This window comes from Salminus brasiliensis, chromosome 19 (genome assembly GCF_030463535.1).
Source record: "Salminus brasiliensis chromosome 19, fSalBra1.hap2, whole genome shotgun sequence".
Lineage (NCBI taxonomy): Eukaryota > Metazoa > Chordata > Actinopteri > Characiformes > Bryconidae > Salminus > Salminus brasiliensis.
In genome coordinates, this window is record NC_132896.1 from 3,227,231 (window position 1) to 3,245,410 (window position 18,180).

General features: G+C 43.2%; 1 protein-coding gene across 1 annotated transcript in view; it reads right to left on the minus strand.

The window, feature by feature from the left end:
* The window catches only part of mapk8ip1a (mitogen-activated protein kinase 8 interacting protein 1a), a 34,746-nt gene that overhangs the window by 4,106 nt on the left and 12,460 nt on the right, over positions 1-18,180 (minus strand). Inside the window, exons 4-11 of the mRNA XM_072663897.1 lie at positions 11,160-11,241; positions 8,248-9,240; positions 7,882-7,957; positions 6,362-6,531; positions 6,154-6,257; positions 3,253-3,369; positions 1,259-1,329; positions 25-123 (exon numbers count right to left, since the gene is read on the minus strand). Coding sequence (XP_072519998.1) covers positions 25-123; positions 1,259-1,329; positions 3,253-3,369; positions 6,154-6,257; positions 6,362-6,531; positions 7,882-7,957; positions 8,248-9,240; positions 11,160-11,241 — 1,712 coding nt within the window. The remainder of the gene's footprint in view (positions 1-24; positions 124-1,258; positions 1,330-3,252; positions 3,370-6,153; positions 6,258-6,361; positions 6,532-7,881; positions 7,958-8,247; positions 9,241-11,159; positions 11,242-18,180) is intronic.

Genomic DNA, 18,180 nt, shown 5'->3' on the forward strand with positions numbered 1-18,180 from the left:
GTATTGAAGGTCACTGGTGCTTACCCCACCGATGCAGCCAGATGTGGGGCGTGTTCCTCTGAGAAGAACACGTGGCAGGCGAACCTCTGGTGCGCTGGGTGTTTGGTGATTAGTCCAAAATACCTGAACCAAAACACACACAGACAGCATGATTTACTGAAGACTTGTGGTCGCTGCACTGTGGCTGCACTGTATGGACAAAAGTATTGGGACACCTGCTTATGCAATGTTTATTCTGAAATTAAGTCTTAAAAACTACTTAAAAAAAAGGGTGTGTCCTGCTTCTGTTGAAGTAACTGTCCCTACTGTCCAGGGAGGAAGGTTTTCAGGAGGTTTTGGAGGAGCATTGCTGTGAGGATTTGATTGAGTGTGTCCTCAGCTTGGGCATGGTGCCAATAGGTTCACGTCGATTTATTCTATTGGCAGTACTTATGTGTGTGCATCTGCACATCTGCATCAGCAATGGGTGCAGCATAAAGTAGCTGAGTGCATTCATTAAAAGGGGTGCCCACAAATATTTGGACATACAGTGTATGTATTAGGCATAGCAGAGAGTTTCAGGCAGTGGTCAGTTTTAATGCAGACCACTGTTGGCTTGATAATCACCCTAAATCTAGGAACCCTGTCACAACGGGCCATTTCGGGCCTCTCTGTTTTAGCCATTGGAGTTCTGAAGCAGCTGATGCCGTGCCTTTACTTTACCTAAGCCCTTGTGCACTTAACCCAGTTATCCCCTCTATATTTAAGAGCGCAAGGTTGGGAAGGGGCAGGAAATGAGGGCACTGGACTGGGACAGGCCCTGTCAGCCCAGATCTACATTAGGGTTGCCACCTTTCAGAATAAGGGAATAAGGGATGGCCACCACGTCCCTATATTTTTATAAGGGATAAAAATAAGGGACGGCCACTGCGGCTCCTCTGGGCCATGACCTTTAATGGGCCCGACTACAAACATTTTAAATCTATATAATGTATATATATATATATATATATATATATATATATATATATATATATATATATATATATATATTATACATTATATTAGCCTATATTTAGGCTAATACTACTGAATATTAAATAAATTAACCACAATAGTCTACTAAAATAAGCTTTGGCCATTTTACAATTTGCCTGTATTGGCTGACGCTGTCCAGCACAGGAAGTGCCTCTTCACCACTCACGTCTGTATTGGACATTTATGGAAATACGGAAAAAAATTGGTTCCCTACATACAGTAAGCTTGCTTGTTTACTCACTTGCTGTTCTTTGGATGGCACCCGCAGAAGGAAATGTTCTTCAGCTGAAAGAAGTGACAGTACTTGTCACCCTGTGGGAGAAAAAGGAAGGCAGGAATGGACTGGTCAGCAGCAGGAATTGAACAGCAGCCATGGGATTTGCTGCCTCATGATGACAGTTCAGAGTGTGAGGAAAGGGCCTGCGTGGCTGCAAGCACATTTCCACACTGCAAAACCCAAACAGCTTAGCTTACTCAGACACTCTGCAGAAAACACACACAGCTGCTTTGCCTGGAGTTTCGCTGCTCTGATGTAATGTGTGTACGTGTGGCCTAATCATCTACATCACTCCCAATTACAGCTGTACTTTAATATTTCGAGTATTTCATTGCTGCCCAATGTAAAATAAGAGCTTATTCCAGGTCATTTAGAGCATTTCTATTGGTCCATTTTTAAATATTATATTTTCATAGCACTGCATGGAGCTGCATGTTAATATGAACTCAACCAAGCCAATCTGCTTCAGTCAAGACTATTAGTAGCTACTTTGTAGCTACTGTACGAATACAGCAAATTATAATATGATATTCTTTCACTTGTTGTTATGTAATGAAAATATTAGACATATCTCAATTTAAAGCAACATTATGTACCGATTTTACCATAAATCAGCAGCTTCAGAGTCATGCTGATGCTCCACTGACTAGAATTCGGGGAGAGCTGATGGTTAGAGCTTTGGTGGTGGAGCTGCAGGAGGAGAACCTCTCTCCAGAACTGCTGCTGTGTCATATTAGTGTAAAATCCTGTAGTGTTACTCTACCACCTCAGCCCACATGCTGCTACACCTTCAGATGCTGCTGCTTCTGGATCTCACAGCCTGTCAACAAATGCATGTGTACAGCTGTCCATGAGGGGGCGCTAAAAGCACAATTTGCATTTACAGCAGTGGTTTGGAAGTGAATTACTCTCCCTAACTGTAGGGGGAGTAGGGGTTTCTCACGAAACACTGCGTTAGGATGGCTTCACTGGCCAAGATATCAATTTGGGTGGGTGAGGGGCAATTCCTGCCCAGTTAGGTTGTGGACAGTTCCCTCCTACTAGCTACTGTAGGCTTTACAGAGCAAAGGCCATCCTACACCTATATATAGAAAGAGAGGTCAGTTATGCTCTCTGGGACTCTCAGCTACAGATGGCTGCTGTACTATGTAGAGCGAAATGTGTCCTCTGCTTTTGACCTATCTGTTGTAGTGAACACATACACACACACACTAGTAAACTAGGGGCATTGAGCACACATACACCTGGAGCGGTAGGCAGCAAACTCCAGCACAAAGGAGCAGGGCCTTGCACAAGGGCCCAACAGTGGCAGCTTGCCGAGCCCGGGTATCAAACCCACAATAGCCCGGATCAACAGCCCGGAGCTCTAACCGCTGAGCCAGCACTGCTCAAGGCCTAACAGTGAGATCTGTGATTGAGGGAGGAAACCTGACCATGACCACTGAACACTCAGAGGCTTGGAGCAAAACAAAAAACCTACAGGCATTCGTCCTTGCGACACCTTGGTGTTGTAGAGTTTGAGGGAAAAGCCCCTGGTAGATATTATTTTGCACTATAGTGCAGAACTTAATGATTCTACTCAGTAAAGTGTATTTCTACACTTGGGGGGGAAGACCCAAAGGCATTAGCGTGGATTACCGCTCGACCTTAAGACTGCTTGTTACGTAATGATGTGACCAGAACTAGTTATGTCACTAGCTGCAGTACACAGAGTTTTAATGCAGCGGCATCTAGTTTCGATGTTAGCCTGGGCTAGCAATCAGTATAGCCTGAGCTGTTTGGGGTCAGTTAAACAGCAAGGGAATTTATGCTGCATTGTTTGGGGACTAATATATCGAACAAGGTCACAACAGAGGTCAGTTAAACACTTCTGCTGCCAAATGAACAAAGAGCAATGCTACACACGGGCCTGATTCAGTCATGGACTGCATTGCAGGGCTGATTCTTAAGCAACATACCCTTTCAGAAGTCTGACAGTCATCCTGAACGATGATTTTCACTCCTCTTATGTTGATCTCCACGATGCACGCTGACGGAGGGCTGAACTGCATTGTTGTTCTTCGGTTTGTGGCAATCTGTCATCAGAGCAGTCACAAAGAGGCCTTTTACAATTATGACTAAGCAAATCAGTGGGACGGGACAAAGGAAATGAGTGGAAAAGAACAGAAAAACTGTCATGCAGCAGCGAAAGTATGGGTACTGTATCCCAATCTAACTCAATTAAAAAAGCTGAAACTGTACTACAGTGAAAGTATGGTACTGTATCCCAATCTAACTCAATTAAAAGAGCTGAAACTGTACTATAGTGAAAGTATGGTACTGTATCCCAATCTAACTTAATTAAAAGAGCTGAAACTGGACTATAGTGAAAGTATGGTACTGTATCTCAATCTAACTCAATTAAAGAGCTGAAACTGTACTATAGTGAAAGTATGGTACTGTATCCCAATCTAACTCAATTAAAGAGCTGAAACTGTACTATAGTGAAAGTATGGTACTGTATCCCAATCTAACTCAATTAAAGAGCTGAAACTGTACTATAGTGAAAGTATGGTACTGTATCCCAATCTAACTCAATTAAAGAGCTGAAACTGTACTATAGTGAAAGTATGGTACTGTATCCCAATCTAACTCAATTAAAGAGCTGAAACTGTACTATAGTGAAAGTATAGTACTGTATCCCAATCTAACTCAATTAAAAGAGCAGAAACTGTACTATAGTGAAAGTATGGTACTGTATCCCAATCTAACTCAATTAAAGAGCTGAAACTGTACTATAGTGAAAGTATGGTACAGTATCTCAATCTAACTCAATTAAAGAGCAGAAACTGTACTATAGTGAAAGTATGGTACTGTATCCCAATCTAACTCAATTAAAGAGCTGAAACTGTACTATAGTGAAAGTATAGTACTGTATCCCAATCTAACTCAATTAAAGAGCTGAAACTGTACTATAGTGAAAGTATGGTACTGTATCCCAATCTAACTCAATTAAAGAGCTGAAACTGTACTATAGTGAAAGTATGGTACTGTATCCCAATCTAACTCAATTAAAGAGCTGAAACTGTACTATAGTGAAAGTATGGTACTGTATCATAATCTAACTCAATTAAAGAGCTGAAACTGTACTATAGTGAACGTATGGTACAGTATCCCAATCTAACTCAATTAAAGAGCTGAAACTGTACTATAGTGAAAGTATGGTACTGTACCCCAATCTAACTCAATTAAAGAGCTGAAACTGTACTATAGTGAAAGTATGGTCCTGTATCCCAATCTAACTCAATTAAAGAGCTGAAACTGTACTATAGTGAAAGTATGGTACTGTACCCCAATCTAACTCAATTAAAGAGCTGAAACTGTACTATAGTGAAAGTATGGTCCTGTATCCCAATCTAACTCAATTAAAGAGCTGAAACTGTATTATAGTGAAAGTATGGGATGTGAGCTGACCCACATTATCAAGCATCTCTGTTTAATATGCACTTCCAAATGTTCCAATTATTACCTAATCTAGCAAAGGCGCATAATCAGAGATCACAATAATGGGTTTGCGTGGCTATATGAGCTCCATGCCAATAGCTCTAATGTTTCTGCTGTGTTCTCCTGACTGCTGCCTTTGTGTTGTTCAGTAAAGCACTTAACCCAAACCTCCTGGAGGCAAAGGGGTTTGAAGTCAGAGCTGTTTTGTAACCTGGCACTTCCGTCTTCCTTTGCTTCTTCCACTAATCACTGTCGCCTTAAAAAAGCAGTGATAGCTTAATAGATGTCGAACTAACGATTATTTACTTGTTTACGTCTGTTTTTTTTCCATCAATTAAACCATAGTCAGCACTACCGTCAAGTGCTCCCATCATAGTCCCACATAAATCCCACATCCCACATAAATAAAAATAGTGTGGCTTAGTAGTACGACTTAAGTAAGGTGTGTGAACTAGATAATTAAGTGGTGGCCACAACTTAGTAAGGGATGAGAACAAGATACTTAGTAATGGACTTACTAAGTCCTGGCAACCACTTATTTATCTCATTCCCACACCTTATTAAGTCATGGCCACCACTTAATTATCTCATTCCCACGCCTTACTAAGTTGTGGTCAGCACTTAATTATCTAATTTTCACATCTTACTAAGTCATGGCCACCTCTTAATTATTTAATTCCAATGCCTTACTAAGTCATAACCACAACTTAATTATTTCATTTCCATGCCTTACTAAGTCATGGCCACTACTTAGTTATCTCATTCCCATGCCTTACTAAATCGTGGCCACTACTTAATCATCTAATTTTCACTTGTTACTAAGTCATGGCCACCTCTTAATTATCTCATTCCCATGGCTTACTATGTCATGGCCACCTCTTCATTATTTCATTCCCACACCTTACTAAGTTGAGGCCACAACCTAATTATTTTAATTCCATGCCTTATTAAGTCATGGCCACCACTTAATCTCATTCCATACAAGTAGTATACAAAATTGTTTAAAATATGTATCAAATTTTCTAATTTTTATAAGTAATACATTTTTTAAATTTAATTTATTACACATTACTGTTGCTTTTATATATTAAATAACAGTAAATTAAAATGATTAATATTAAATATTATTTTTAAACAAATACATGAATTACTTCATGATGATGTCTTAAAAACTCAAGTATGTATCAAATATGATACACTTGGCTTTAAGGGCTTAACTTTTAATGGTAGTCAGTGTAAAAGGATGCCATTCCGAGTAATTTTGGAGCATTTCTATTGGTCGGTTTACCATGAAATTCAGATACAACTGCCAGATTCACATTATGTGAGAAACAGTTACAGGGGAGATACACCGTTTTCAGAAAACAGGTCAGTACCTTCTGCATAGCAGCACAAAGCACATCAGTCCCTTTGTGGTACGGCACTTGAACAGAGCCCAGGAATTTTAGCCAGAACGAGTCCAGCCAGTCACTTTTCACCTCTGGAAAACCAAAAGCACAGAGCAGGAGCGTGAGAGGAACAGCAGCCATACATGTGAAACACAAAGGACTGAGGGATTTGTGCATTGGTTGAAGGCTTTCTGACCTTTGGGTCGTGCGTCCTTAGTGACCTTGACGGCGTAGAAGGTGGGGAAGATGCCCCTGGAGCCGGTGCGCATGTTGTAAGCTTCACACCACAGATCCTCGGCCTGTACCTCCATCAGCAAGGGGTCATCCACCTCCATCTCCAGCTCATCCTCATGCCGGGGGATGAATCTGTACAAACAAACACACACGTCAGCTCGTTCATTTCACGCTCTGTGGGACTGACCAGCCTACAGAGCCATGGGTGAGGTTGTGCTCCTAGACTCTCTCAGTGGGAGTACCTCTGTAGCCCCCTCACTGAGTGCTGTAAACAGTCACCTGAATGCCTGGAGGCCTGGATTTGTGTGACAGCTCCTATTTTAGAGCATTTAGAGCCTGCTTTTCTAATGGTTGGCTGATGAGTGTGACTTTTACTATACTCTGGAGGAGTTACCCGGGCATCAGACGGTATCTAGAGTTATAAAGGTGTTACAATTGGTTCTTTGAGTGATGCCATAGAAGAACCGTTCTCTTTTACAAAATCAGTTCCATGGCATCGCTCAAAAGACCCTGTTGCAGCACCTTTATTTTTACCAGTGTGGCACAAAACCATGTCTCCAACATACCAGAACTGAGGAACTCCAGGACTGGTGGTGGTGGCAGTGAGGACTGACTCATGCCTCCTCTGGCACATGCACAACCACTGCCTCTTTTTTTTTTTAAATGCCATCGATGCAATGTTGGGCAACCGACGCTCTCTGAGGAAAATGCCGGGGTACCCAGCTCTGACCTGCATCGGCTAGTAGATGTCTGACCTGAAGTGATGTGGGGAGAGAGAGATAGAGCACCGTCTACTCCCCACCCCCTAGAGAGAGCAGGGCCTATTGTGCTCTCTCAGGCTCCGGCTGCTGATGGCAGGCAGCATGACCCGATACTGGAACCAGTGATCCTCGGGTCATAGTGGCAGTACCACTTGGAGTGCGTCAATGGAAAATTACATTGGAAGGTAGATTGGTCCTCCGCCTAAACTCTGCTAGAATACTACTCTCTGGGTTCTTTGAGCGATGCCACTTTTAAATATTTCCAACATGGCAACCTTACAGGAGAAAAAAGACCCTCTTAACTTTCTATGGAAGTCAATGTAAAAGCATTGAGATCCAACCATAATAAGGTTCTCTACGGAACCAAAAGTTGCTCTTCCACAGCATCACTCAAATAAATCTTTGTAGCACCTTGATTTTTGAAAGCATACAGTGAAGAGTGGGAAATTAAAGTCTGTAGGAGGGTAACTCTCCAAGAGCAACTTGAGGATAGTCTTGATGGGCCCAGATTTCATCGAGACTATCCTCATTAGAATTTTGCTGTATTTTCTAACGTTTCATTGAGTTTAGTGAGCTTGTTTGGGTGAAAAATGAATAACTGACTACCCCCCATCCCACCAAAAACTGCAATTCCACCTAATTCCTTGTTAAAAAGATGAAGCCTGTAACACCAACACAAACAAAGATTCCTGGAGAGTGAGTGAGGACGAGAGAGACCTGCCTGAACACTGCTCTGTGGCTCTGCTCTCTCTCCTCACCGTCGACAATGCAGGAGAAAATCCCAAAAGCTTCGGCACCTATGGATCAACAAACAACAGAAGTCTCTAGTCAAGAGAAAGAAAGACATTTGGCTTTGACCTTTAGGGTCAATGTTCCTGAGTAGAGGAATGTCTTTGGAACTTTTACATGAATTAGCTCCAGAAAGAGGCTTAGTATTGCGAAAGTAGTGCCACAAGGCTCCGTTCTTGGTCCACTGCCATTCTGCCTTATACTGTTTTATCCCATTTGAACTGATCTTGTAGTAAATCTTACGGCTCAAAGCGGACATGGTAAATGGTAAAGGAAAGAAAATCTGCACTCTACCCACCGGAAAAGCGTGAACGCCTGTTCACAAAGACATTCAGGAACTTGCGTGAGCGAGGCATTTCGGACGTGGTGTCGGTGTTGGAGTCTGCCGACAAACTGGAAGTGTCTCTGTTGATGCCTCCTGCGCCTGACACTTCTTCCTCATCTTCCACATCATGCTCCTCCTCGTCCTCGTCAATGGCCGACTCGTAGACCGTGTTGTCGCTGTCGCTGTCGTAGCCTTGGTAACACTGTTTCAGGCTAACCAGTTCCAGCTTGGCGTGCTCGTCCACCACCAGGGTGTACTTCACAGAGTCGTACGTTAGTCCTGAAGCGTCCTTGCTTTCCACAGCGTTTACAGCTGCTTTATCCCCAGCGCCTGCCTTCGCAGCAGGCTCTGCCACCTCACTGAGGCTGTCAGTCCTGCATGGGGGCGTCGGGGGGTAGACCTCGTCCTCTTCGCTGATGGAGGGGTTGGCGCGACCTGCCAGGGGATGGAAATGCAAAGGTGGGAGTTCCGTGTCTGAACTGATGGACATGCGGTTGCTGTCGCTGCTCTGGGACAAGAAAGGCCTTTCCTGCTCCCCGTTCACAGGTGTCAGGTGGATCTCCTGCGTCGCCTCCTTGCTCCCCTCCGACGAGCGATTGTCCTTGTTTTTGTCTGTCGGGTGGTGGTGCGCGCACCCATTTTCCACAGGGTACTGAATTTGTTCCCGGCAGCCGTTCAGGGAATGGTAGTGAGCTTTCTCCTTGCTGATCGTGCCCACGTTGTGGAGGCCCTCTATAAGGGTCCCGTCCCTGGGCATGTCCCGCATGTCTGTTTGAGTGGAAGGCTGAGCGGTACGGACGTTGTTGACCGCAGGCTCAGAAGGCTTGTCCTGCTTCTTGGAGACGGAGTCTGGAGCTTTGTGTGCAGAAGAACCAGCAGCGCGAGGCTTGGCATTCACCCGGACGCTTGCCTGGACTTTGTCCCCATCGGTCTGGCTAACCTGCTCAGGTTTAGGAGGCAGGTCCCCTAATACACACACACACACACACACACACACACACAGGCAACAGTGGATTATATAACAGGCAATAGGTTCCCCAAGAACCGGATTATGAGGCAAACACTGTGTGTCAATATGTATAGGATTTCTCTGACTGTGAATTTTAATTGTGTTAGAACTGACAACATGGGGCACAGAATCAATCTGCAGGGTCAGTTTACACGCAGCGGTGCTATTTGTACATGGCATTTTATGCTAATAATTAGAATCTAAAATTAGGACAAATCTGTCTGCGGCACCACGCATGTCCTCTTTTTGCCGTGTGGCCTCTTGTGAACTATTTCGCTAAGCAGATTAATAGAAATCCCATTGAGGTAATATTTGTTCTCGGGCTGTGCTTTCAACAGGACCAGCGCTGCACACTGTAGTAGTGTTTACACCAGACCTCAGTACACATCCTGCCCCTCTATTTTACTTCTTTCTGTGAGGTCCACTCACACCATATGCCCAAATCTTTGTGGAGACCCCTTCTTGCACCCATTGCTGTGCACACAGCTTGTCTAGTCCCTGTAGAGAAAACCAGGCACAGGCTAGAGGGGTTATAAAGCCCCCCAGCATTGAGCTGTGGAGCAGTGGAAGAGGTATGTTCTCTGGAATGATGGATGTTGGTGCTCCAGAATCCAGATGGGCAGATGTCCGAATACTTTTGTCAATATAGTGCATGTGAATTGTTGAAACACTCATACTCATACTACAGTATGAATGGGAGGGGCTTAACTGCTGCATAGGGTGAATAGGTGCACATAATGTATGTAAATGTTTTTATGTCCCAGGTTAGCATTGTTAGCATTGTCTCAGATTAGCATTGTTAGCAATACTAGTTGATAACGCATTATGCTGTAGTTCATGCATCCAAACACCATAGAAACACGTTTACAGACAGAAGTGGACAGTACTTTGTGTATACTGATTTAAGGACAGATGGATACATAGAAGCGCTAATGCTAACTGTTTAATAGTACTGCTTTTACTACTGTTGACCTCGAGGGTTAAGGCCATGTTGGATTTGGAACTCAGTCTTGGTGAGGCTCTCCCGACTTTCCAAGTAGTAAATCCAACCTGTAGGTCGTTCCAGTTGAATGTTATCACTTGGAACTCAGAAAATCCCAGTTCACATGTTACGAGTTCAAGACATTATAATACAGGCGTTTATTAGAACGAATGGGTCCTAATGAACTCAGTGACTTTCAGAACTCTGCATTAAAATTTTTTGCCCTGCTAGAGCTGCCCCGGTCAACTGTAAGTGCTTTTATTGTTTAGTGGAAATGCCTAGAATAAACAACAGCTCAGCTGTTAAACTAATCATTGTTAAAGGATAGAAAAAGCATCACATCAAACACTTAACAAGTTAAGACAAACACACAATGTTGGCTCTCGGGTGGTGCAGTTGTCTAAGCCCTTTTATCAGGGCATCAGTGACCTGTTAGTTATAGATGTACTCTATATGGACAAAAGTATTGGGACACATGCTCAATCATTGAAGTAACTGCACCTACTGTTCAGGGAAGAAGACTTTCTATTAGATTTTGCATTGCATTGCTGTGAGGATGCATTGACTGCATTCAGCAACAAGCGCGTTAGTGAGGTCAGGATGTCGGATGATGATCACCACCCCACCTCATCATCCCCAACTCCTCCCAAAAGTATTGGATGGTGCATCGCCATCATTCCACGGGATGCAGTTCTTCCACTGCTCCACATCTCAATGCTGGGGGGCTTTCTTTATACCCCTCTACTAGCTCACGCCTGGCATTAGGCATCTTTTCAGGCTTAGGAAAACACAGAGCTGTGCAGTAATGTGGCTCCCCAGCAGGGGGGGAGGGGGGGTGAGTAAGGATCACAGCTGTGGTTGGCTAAGAGTTCGGACAGGCGTAGCCTTGCTTACCTTTTATGTGTGGTGAGGATGAATGAGTTTTCTTCTCCTTTCTTCTGTCCTTCTCCCCCAAAGAGTTATTATTTATCGTGTCCTGTGGGAAATAAGAGAGAGAGAAATGACTGGAGGAAGAGTAAGACTTCGGGATTCAGGCCATTCCGTGACTTTTCCAGCTTACTGGCTATTCCACTCCTGAATGTAGATTTTCTAGGTCACACACACACACACACACACACACACACACACACACACACACACTGCAGTGACGTGAGCATGAGCAAGTTCCAGGCAAAGGAATTATCCGGAATCCTTTAGTGTTCTGTCTCGCTGACTCATCTCCAGAGCACAGCACCGCGATGCGGCGGGTACCGACACTCCTCCGTCACCATGGAAACTCAGCCTCTGAGAAAGCTGTGCATACGTATATCTGTGCAGTGCATGTGTGAGTGTGGGTGTGGGCAGATGGTGTGACGCTGTGTGATGAAGAGGGAGACACATTTGTTATCCAGTTCCATTCCAGCCTATTTTAACTGGGTTCTCTCTCATACACTGGGAATCATATTGTAGATGTGTCCCACCAGCATGCCCAGTACAGGCTGGGAATCCATGCTGAACCCATGCTTCTCTGTCAGACGATCAAAGAAAAACAATAGTCAAAGGGAGGCCATGCTCCACATGCAGGTCTTTCTGATCCAATTCCAGCACTGGAGAGGGGTACTGGTGCTAGGGCTACCGCTAGCAGCAGTAGAACCAAATTGGATTTGTTCGGACAGGCAACTCTAATCTGGTTTCTTATCACATATATATATATATCATAGAAAAGTCACAGGAAATCTGACGTCCAATCAGATTAGTACCATGTTTATATATAATTATATAAAACAGACTACATTCAACTGAATTCCATGTGTTTCTTAGTCAACCTGGCCAGTGTTGCTTGTTATACCATCTGAATATGAGACAAGAAAGTCTATAAGCTTTTAACAGCTGTTTAAGGAACACATTTTTTTACAGTGTATGTTGTAGTTTTACAGTCCCTGCCTCAATAAAGAACTGAAAACCTGTCTCTAAATACTGCTGGAAGGCTCTACTTGCCTGTTAGCTAATGTTATCTACTAACCAGGGCCAGGTTTCCCAAAAAGCAGTGATATTAAGATACGAAAATCACCCTAACTTGTTCCATTTAACAATACCAGCACTTACAGTCGACTGGGGCAGCTCTAGCAAGGCTGTAGTGGATTAACAGGACAGAAGGATGGCATCTCATCATTTTATTTTATGCTAGGATCTTTTGGCTCGGTTAGGGAAAGAAAGGGTTGAAATGGTTGAACTCGCTCATTTGAAGGGCCTGGTCTGAGCATTGCTACCTAGCCAGCCGCCAGCCTCATCAGCATACGCTAACGTGGCGTCATTCACAAGCCATGTTAATGAGGTCCTGGGCCTTTTACATCTAAACACTAGTAAATATGTGGGCTACATCTTAAGGCTTTGAGGGCAAGGCTTGAGTCCTTTACCAGGCAGGGTCACATGAAATGCTACAGGACACTTAATAGAGGTCATTTTAGGCCTCAGAAACTTTTTTTAAATAATGAGCAGATATACAAATTTGGTCCCCCTGACTAAAACCCAACATGTTTGTTCTGTAACAAGAAACAAATCAAATTCCAAATGTGAAATCTAGAGACTGGAAGCTGAACAAGCCGGAAAATCAGCAACTCCGGGCCTCTCAACAGACCTTTCTTCAAACAGGCCAGCTAAACCAATGCTGTTTTTAATTCCTCTACCTCAAGCTGCATACGAAATCACACCCCCTACAGCCCATGGGGAAAACATCCAAGCAATAACGTCAGTCTGAATATTAAATTATTAGACTTAAAAGGAGCCACAAAGGGTGCTTGGGGCCATTGAAGCCATAGAAGAACCTTCTTTGGTTCCCTAAAGTACCATGTTTGAAAAAGAGAGCTATGTTAAAGCTGTTAAAGGTTTACATAACCTCTACATAAATGTGCTACACCAATTTAAGGGTTAGTCCAAGAACCTTTACATGCCTCAAACATTAAAGAGGGGTTCCTCATACTCACACATATTTTTTTACAGAATGGATGGTGCTCTATAAACAACCACCCATTTAATGGTTCTTTAGAAACCTGAAGGTTCTCTTTCTGTTGCATTACACAGAGAACACCTTTTGATACCTTTGTTTTAAAGACTGTATAAAGCAGGGCCTCTGAGCTACACAATATGACAAAAGTATTGGGACACCTAGTCATTCATGGCTTCTTCTGAAATCAAGAGTGCTCTCTACCATCCAGGGAAGACTTTTACTAGTTTTGGAGCTTTAACATTGCTGTGAGAATTTGATTGCATTCAGCAACAAGGGCGTTAGTGAGGTCAGGATGTTAAATAATCATCATCCTACTTCATCCCAGACTCCCCAATTCATCCCAAAAGTATTGGATGGAGCTCCATCATCCATCATTCCAGAGAACACAGTTCTTCCACTGCTCCACAGCTCAATGCTGGGGTGCTTTATAGCCCTTATAGGTCCTATTCTATTGGCAATACTTCCCTACAGGGACTAGCAAGCTGTGCATTTGCACATCTGTGTTAGCAATAGGTAAATCTTAAAGTAGCTGAATGCATTCATTAGAAGGGGTGTCCACAAACATTTGGACATGTAGTGTAGCTGAGCGTTTCTCCCCCTTTGCGACAGCTGGGGGTGGGGAAACGGGGAGGTGAAACACGATATTATTGGTTAATATTATTTGACCTTGCCTGCTGGTACGTGATGATGTCACCACTTTAAAATGAGACGATCTTTATAAAGGCTTATTATTGGGGTTATAAGCACATTACACATCATTAATAAGCAGTTATAACACAAATAAACGTGTAATAGTCTCTGATCAAATGCTGAGCTCATCTTCATCTCCACTGTTAGAGCTCAGCTGTTCCTGCTTCCTTCTCTTCCCTTCTCTTCTCCTTCAGTCGGCGTTAAACCTCCCAGCTTCAGCAGACCTTTCTCCATAGACTCCTACCATTGAACCCCAATCAGGATCAGCCTTTTACTCACAGATCATCTCCTGGTTTGATTTCCTCCTGTTTAGCTTGATCTCAGATCATCTCAGAAGGCCCGTGTGCATTTATTAACGAGTTATTAACACTAATAAACAGCAGAAAGGCTCTTATCAGCCTTAGTTAATGAAGATCAGCACTGCTGAAAATGTGAAGCTCAGCAACATCGCTCAGAGCTCAGACTGTGAGAATAGTCTCCTCATACGTTAATGAGCTGATCAGATGATCATTAGTGAGTAATTAAGGCTCCTGTTGGGGTTCAGCTGTAGTCAGGTATTACAGCTCACAGGTAGAGCACAGACTGATGGAGAACCCGCAGTAAGATCAGGAAGCAGCAGCGTCAGAGCTTTGACAGTATGGAGGAATGTGGGGCTCTGTTTGGACAGTAACTGGTCACTATTTAATTTGTGTTAGAAGTGGTTAATAATGAATTTTAAATGGTTTATGACCTCGTTAACCACTATTAATAAACCTAATTTAACTATTCATAGATTTTATCTAATTTTTATGTTTTTCTAGAGAATTTCCAGTAAAAGGCACCTTTTGTTTCACTTAATGAACAAAAAGCCAGACACAAACAACAGCTGTGGTTTCAGTTACTTACTGCCAACAATATTCATTTCTTTATTTTTGGATATTTTATAACTTTCACATGCTGTGTCAAGCTGTGTTAGGTAGTTTTCCGGCCTTGCAAATACAATACTGTTTAAAAGTTTGGAATCACTCACCATAAAAAGTCAATATTGATATTTTATATTCAGAAATAACCTGTACAGAGTGTATATAAATATTCTACACATCAAAATGTATTTGTTTGATGTTTTACTTAATATTTCAATTATAAAATGCTAATAATTGAATACAATTATCTGCTTCAAATCACGTCCTATCTAATGTTCTGCTCATTAATGTTTATGTAACTTAATTCTTGATGCAATGATTGTTCAGTTATTATAGGATCATATTATCGGTGCCACGCAATAACGTCATACTGCATCTCCAAAATAGCAACTTTACAAGAGGAGGAAAAAACCCTCTTTTTGTCAATGAAAGTCAAAATGTAAAATATTGGAGCATTTCTTTTTTTTTCCTGTTTTACCCAATTTTCCTCCCCTAATCTGAGCCAATTACCCAACCCACTCAATAGTACTCTCCCCTATCATATGTAATGCTCCCAGCACTGGTGCTGTCGTTGATGCAACGTCACCCTGCACCTAGCAAACGCACTCGGAGGAAAGAGCCGGGTACCCAGCTCTGATGCATCGGCCAGCTGACGCCTGTGCTGGCCAGCATCACACTGATGTGATGTGGGGAGGGAGAGAGAGCCATCTACCCACCCAAAGAGCGATAGCCAGATTGTGCTCTCTCTGTCTCCGGCTGCTGGTGGCAAGCAGCATGACCTGGGATTCAGATCAGTGATCTTCAGGTCACAGTGGCAATGCCTTAATCTGCTGAACCACTTGGAGCCTGGGGCATTTCTATTGGTCCATTGGCAAAATAGCAAAAATGGCAAAAATGGGGATACGAAGTTTTCTGGACAGCAACGATACGCAGCTCTGATTATCATTCTGAACTGGTTGCTTCCAAAGCCATTTTGATCAATTAGCGCTTTCCACTGAAATAAATTCTTGCTAATGAGCTTTACACACACACCGGAAGTGTCATTTGAGATATAAAATATGTTTATATTATATTAAGTGGATTTTTATTATAGTGTAGGTGCAATATCATACACTCAGCAAACAAATGGGTTTTATTTCATTGGAAACGTTGAAACCTTTGCACAGCGATTCCAAACTTTTGAACAGTAGCGTGTACACATTGAATTCGTGCAGGATTTGTAAATTCCCTGTAATCCCCAGAGTGCTCTCGGTGCTCGGGGGCCCCCGACGCAGCCGTCTTTCCGCCACAGACGAGAGTGGAGTGGACAGAGCTCAGATTAGGGATCTATGGCCAGATTGCAGCGTCTCTCTGCAGTCAACCAGCAGCAGAAGCTTCCCCAGGCGAGAGCACGCCGCTGACCTGGATACGCTACACACTGAGGAGGAAGATAAATGTTTCAAAGGCCTGACGCTGACGCTGCTGAATAAACTGCTGCTTTTCTGCTGCAGTCTCTACACAGCTCATCTCCGGGCCTCTGAAAGGCCTCCCTGTTTAACACACAGTGCAGTACAATCCGAATCAGTACCAGCTTTATTCCACCAGGTGTGTTACACAAAGGGCAGGCATGTGACATGGAGCATACTGAACAGACTGAAGCAGAAAGCTGGACTGCTAATTAATGCTTGGGTATGATGTAGGTCAAATGTAGGTAATAGAAGAAGGGCTGGCACTGTGATTATAATAGCAGTTCTATTTTTAGCAGTTTTAGTCTCCAACGCTGTTGATTTTCCTTCAAAAGACAAAAAAGCAGAGCTGAAAAACAGGCCGATACTAAAACCCCCCAAACTGTTACATCACAGTCTTGACTTGTTATATTTACACCCTTTAAAGCCCTTAGTCAAAGCAGCTGTTGTTGATGGTGTTGTTGATACTTAGAGAGCAGCTCATCACCTCCAGACTATGCTAGTTATGAGCATATGGGTTGGGACGGGAACCAGGCCTCGTGATCGTGACTTTTTCTGTGCCAGTTTCCATAGAAGGGGACTCTAAACTCACCATGCGATGAAGCGAAAGCCAGGGGGTACAAACAGCGATCTGTGTTAAGCTAAAAGCTCACATTAGCCAAGTGGATTCTCTCCATCGCCCACTACCTCGCTCCGAACTGGGGCTAAACACACTACAGAAGGGAAAGGGAAGTTAGTGGGGGCAAGGCTAGGGGGTTGGACGGACTCGTCCAACAGCACTACCACGCCTTGAGCATGGCCCACTGGGTTAGTTTTTTAGTTGGGGGGGGGGTTAGTGCACTATAGACCCCTGTGGCGCTGCCTAAGCTTTCGGTCTTTGTTTTCCTTCCATTACTTTTACTTTTCTACTTGAAGTCGTTCTGAAACCAGTACTTTTACACTTTTACTGGAGTAAAAAGCTTCAGTTGATCCTTCAGCTTCTATAGAAGTCTTTTAAACACTCGTATCTCCACTTACTTCTACCTGAGGAATGAATGGGAATACTTTTGCACCTTCTTCGGATACTCTGCTCTCGACTGTAAACGAACAGCCAGTTTTAATAATACTATCTTGAGCTGGCATGGGAGTAGCTGGTGGTCTTTCCTCATGTTCAAGTTCCTAAAATATTCATCCATCCTCATGATTAATTGGTTAATTCGGCACTAGTCAGCGTTCTCTCCGATAGGGTTCCCTCTCAGTCAGCAAAGAGACGCTTTCCCAGTGTTTAATTCACACTAAACACCGGCGAGTGCTGATTAACCCCCGGAGTGTTCAATCGTTGTAGCTCTGGAGGGCTGTGTTTAAGAGGTCTGCAGCAGCAAAGGACTCCGGGAAGGAGGATATACGCACTGTGAGGCCTGTGCTGTGCTGCTTATTGTAAGCTGTAAGTTGCTGTAATGCACTGAGTGTTGTTCTAGCTAGTTTACACACACTTTTTACCCACAATCACCATTTATAAGACATGTGGTGTGAGTAATGACCTCAAGCTACAGAGCAGATGGGCTTCACTCTAAGAGTCTGGTTGTTTTAGGGGTTTACTGACTCTTTCAGTTTCAGAGCTCTGATTTGGAAGATTCCTCCAATGTCTTCTTCATCTGAGAATGAAGAAATACTGAACACTGGAAGATTGTGGTGTGTTATGAGGTGTAAATAATCACTGGAAAAGGCCATTTTTAATTCTGCACACCAGTATTGAGGAAAGTACTGTAAGTAAAAGTACTAAATTACAGTACTTAATTATCATGTATCCATAAAAAACAGTATTTAACTGTATATATTTACAACTGTAGGATATCGTTCATTTAACAGCTAGTTCCCGGCAACGCTGCTGCCATTTCTTTACTGTTTCTGCA